The sequence below is a fragment of the Haliaeetus leucocephalus genome, unplaced genomic scaffold, assembly GCF_000737465.1.
Source record: "Haliaeetus leucocephalus isolate CR32 unplaced genomic scaffold, Haliaeetus_leucocephalus-4.0 Scaffold309, whole genome shotgun sequence".
NCBI classification, from domain to species: Eukaryota; Metazoa; Chordata; class Aves; order Accipitriformes; family Accipitridae; genus Haliaeetus; species Haliaeetus leucocephalus.
Window position 1 is genome coordinate 34,512 of NW_010972745.1, and position 3,709 is coordinate 38,220.

At 62.5% G+C, this 3,709-nt stretch overlaps 1 protein-coding gene across 1 annotated transcript in view; it reads left to right on the plus strand.

Moving 5' to 3' along the window:
• The first annotated feature begins 953 nt into the window (after window positions 1-953).
• The window catches only part of RTN3 (reticulon 3), a 7,085-nt gene continuing 4,329 nt past the window's right edge, over window positions 954-3,709 (plus strand). The window contains exon 1 of the mRNA XM_010571175.1: window positions 954-1,123. Coding sequence (XP_010569477.1) covers window positions 1,009-1,123 — 115 coding nt within the window. The 5' untranslated portion in view covers window positions 954-1,008. The remainder of the gene's footprint in view (window positions 1,124-3,709) is intronic.

The following is a 3,709-nucleotide window of genomic DNA, read 5'->3' on the forward strand; positions in this document are numbered from 1 at the left end:
GGGACGGGGCGGGGCCGGCGGGGAGGGGGCGGGGCCACGTGACCCGGGCGGGAGAGCACGTGACCACAACAACCCTTCGCCTATAGCGCCGGCCCTATAGGGGTGTCCTGCGCGTGCCGCCACCTGTAGGGCGCGGATCCCTCCACTCCCCCCCCACCGGGGACACCCTATCCAGGACTGTAAGGCCACTCCCTTTCCTATAGGGAGTTTTCTGTAGGCCCCTGCCTGCCCTAGGGGGTCACCCTATAGCCCCTTTCCCCTATAGGGAGCGCTCTGCAGCCCGGTTTGACCTACAGAAGGGCCGTAAAGACCCTCCGCTTGCTACCGAGAATACCCTATAGCTCTCCCCACCCCCTACAGGGGATGTCGTAGGACTCCATCTGACCTATAGGGGACCGTAGGCCTCACCCATGGCCCACTAGGGAGCATTCTACAGGCCCCCACCCCCTTTAGGGGACACCCTATGGTGCTGCCCACCCTATAGGGGATCCTATGGATGGAGTGAGGCCATGCAGCCCCCGCCCCATACCCTCCTTCCCCCTATAGGGGACAACCAATGGCTCTGTTTGACCCTCGGAGGAGCGCAAGGCCCCTCTGTCTCCTATAGGAGACATCCTTCAGGCCCCTCCCACCTATAGGGGACACCCCATAGCCTCCCCCGCCCCCTATAGACACCCCATAGCTGGGGCCCAGCTAGGACTACAACTCCCATCAGGCACCGCGCGGGGAGGGGGGCGTGGCTGAGAGAGGCCGGGTGCCATGGCGACGGCGCACCGGGCGCATGCGCAGAGCGCAAAGCGAGGGCGTCATTCCCTCCCCCTTCCTCCCACACCCGGCGCATGCGCAGGAGCGCCGAGCTGCGGCGGGAGGGTGGCTTTCCGCGCATGCCCGGCTGTTGGCGCATGCGCAACTCGCCTCGGCCCCGCCCCGCCCGGCCCCGCCCCGCCAGTCGGTGCGTGGCCGCCGCGCCGGACGGACGCGCTTGAGCGGGTCTCCGCGCTCGTCGCCATGGCTGACCCCACTACTCAATCCCCCTTCGTTTCTTCATCCTCATCCTCCTCCTCCGGTCAGTCACAGCCCCAGCTCGGAGGCTGCGGGGCCGCTGGCTCCGCCTTCTGCGCCGGTAAGGGCCTGGAGGGCCTGGGGTGCCTGAGGAAGGGGGGCGGGAAGAGGCCTTTAGGGGGTAGGTCTGAGGTGAAAGAGGCCTTAGGGGGGCACATATGGGGGTGGGAAGACCTTTAGGAGGCAATTCTGTGGAGGAAAGAGGCCTTTAAGGAGCAGATATAGGGGAAAGAGGTCTTGGAGGGGTAGATATAGGGGAAGGAGGCCTATAGGAGGCAGATCTGGGGGGCGGAGGCCTTTAGGGGTGCAATTATGGGGGGGAGGTCTTTAGGAGGGTAGGTATAGGGGAAAGAGGGTTCTGGGGGGCAGATATGAGATGAAGTGGCCTTTAGGGGAGCAGATGTGGGGAGAAGAGGCCTTTAAGGGGCGGGTATACGGGAAAGAGGCCTTTAAGGGGGCAGATATAGGGGAAAGAGGCCTTTAAGGGGCGGGTATACGGGAAAGAGGCCTTTAAGGGGGCAGATATAGGGGAAAGAGGCCTTTAAGGGGGCAGGTAAGGGGGGCAGTGGCACATCCAGCCCTGCATCCTGCAGAAACGGGAGAAAAACATGTAGAAAAGGGGCTGTTGATTTTTTTGGAGGGAGGTCATTGTGTGGCCAGGCTGCTCCGTCCGTCCGCCCCAGGAGGGTGAGCTGGGGGGGGGGGCCCCCGGCATTTGGGGGGGGGGGGCCCTTTGCCCTCCCCCTCACCCCCGAGGCACCCCCTGAATGCCAGCGCTCGTTTCAGGGCACCCTGATTTTGCGATTACCGCCCATGTACCTTGATTCCCATGTTTTCACCCCAGTTTTCACAGTCAGATCCCACAGAGCCCCAAAACCCTGCAGTTTTGCCCCACATATCACCCTGGCAGTAGCAGGGGGAGCTTCCCTAGAGGTCCAGTGCCAAGGGGGAGGGAAGGTGGAGATTTTGGGGTGACACGATGCCATCTGTGCTCCAGCTGTTGTCACCTGGTGGGGACAGCTGCTGTGCCGGACTCCTGCCCCAAACAGCCTGATCAGGGTGGGGAAAATGGGGTAAAAACCCCCAAATTTGGTCAAAACCAGCGTTCGCCTGATGGTCTCGCGTCGAAGAGGCGGCGGCAGGTGACACAACATCTCCCCAAAAAAGGGAAACTGGAGGAAACCCTGTTCCCCTTCTGCGGTACAACCGGGTGCCCCAAAACCCCCGGGAACCCCCCTCTTTTGTGAGTGTGGAACCGCCGGCGCCTGACACACCCCGATTTGGGGTAAAACCCTGTGGAAAAGGGTACGCAGACTCCAACCGTGGGGGTTTGGGGGTGCTCAAGCCACCCCTCCCCCTATCTGCCTGTTTTGGGGGTGAAGAGGCAGCGAACGGTCCCATTTTGGGGGGGCGTTTACCCCAAAAAAACCATCAGCACCCCAAAAAGACACAGGACAGTGGGATGAAGCCTTGCTGCGTCGAAGTGAAACCCCCTCCCTGCTTCAGGAGGTGACACCCTGACCCTGATGGGTTTGGGGGGGGGGCTTGGGGGAGGGTGTTGGTTTTGGGGGGGCCCCCCCCCGGGGCACTGAGCTCTCACCCTCTATGTTTTCTTGCAGATCCCCCCGCTTCTTCCTCCTCCTCCCAGCCTGTCTCTCTCTTTGCGGCTTCACCAGGCAAGTCTCCCCCCCGCCACACTTTCCTGCACACCCCAGGAAGAAAAATGTCGAGGTGGAGGGGAAGGCTGTAACCGTAAAACGACCCCCTTGGTTTTGGGGGGGTCTCCAATGCCGGTTTGGGGTTCCCGATGCCACTGCGCTCTCCATCCGGGTGCTGCTGGTGGCTTGGGGCGGGGGGGAACGATGACAGACCCCAAAAATAGCCCCTGCTTTTGGGGGGCTTCGCCTGCAGCTCATTTTGGGGGGGGCAAAAGGGTCCTGAGATCCCCCCCTAAAATGGCAGCTGAGGCTGGAGGGGTGGTTTAAAACCCACCAAAAAATTGACATTTTTCTTTTCCTTTTTCCTTCCTGCTTATTAACAGAATTTCTTCTCCCTCTTTCCGGGCAAGCGCTTGCCCCAAGGCTTCATTCCCCCCGCCCCACGGCTTCATGCCTGCCCCATGGCTGTGTCCCCCCGCACATCGCCTCTGCCCCACGGCTGCTGCTTCTGCTTTGCACGGCCCCCCCCTCCCCCCCCCCACTGCTGCTGCTCACCCGGCTGAGGAGGAATTCGCCGTTTCTCGTTGTTTGGCCTCAAAAAAACCCAAGACCCGCCTGCGCCCGCGTCCCACCCGCCGCCGTCTGTGTCTGTGTGCGACCCCCCTGCCTGGATCCGGCCCTGAAATTTGGGGTGGAGGTGGGGGGGGAGGTGAGGAGCCCCAAAACACCCCTCCCAGCCCTGGAGGACCCAAAATTCTCCCATCTGGGCCCAAGAGTGGGCGGAGGGAGGCTGCGGCCACGCTGGGGTCCCACACCCTTTGGGGAGGGGGGGGGGCTGAATCCTGCCCCCCCTCATCCTCACTCCAGACCCAGTCCAGCTGTTTTTAGCCCCAAACCGAGGTCCCCAGCGGGACCCCCCCGCTTCCTGGTGCCAAACCTGAAGGTTTTGGGGTGTATTTGGGGAGGGGGGGGGAGCGTCCGACTGTTCG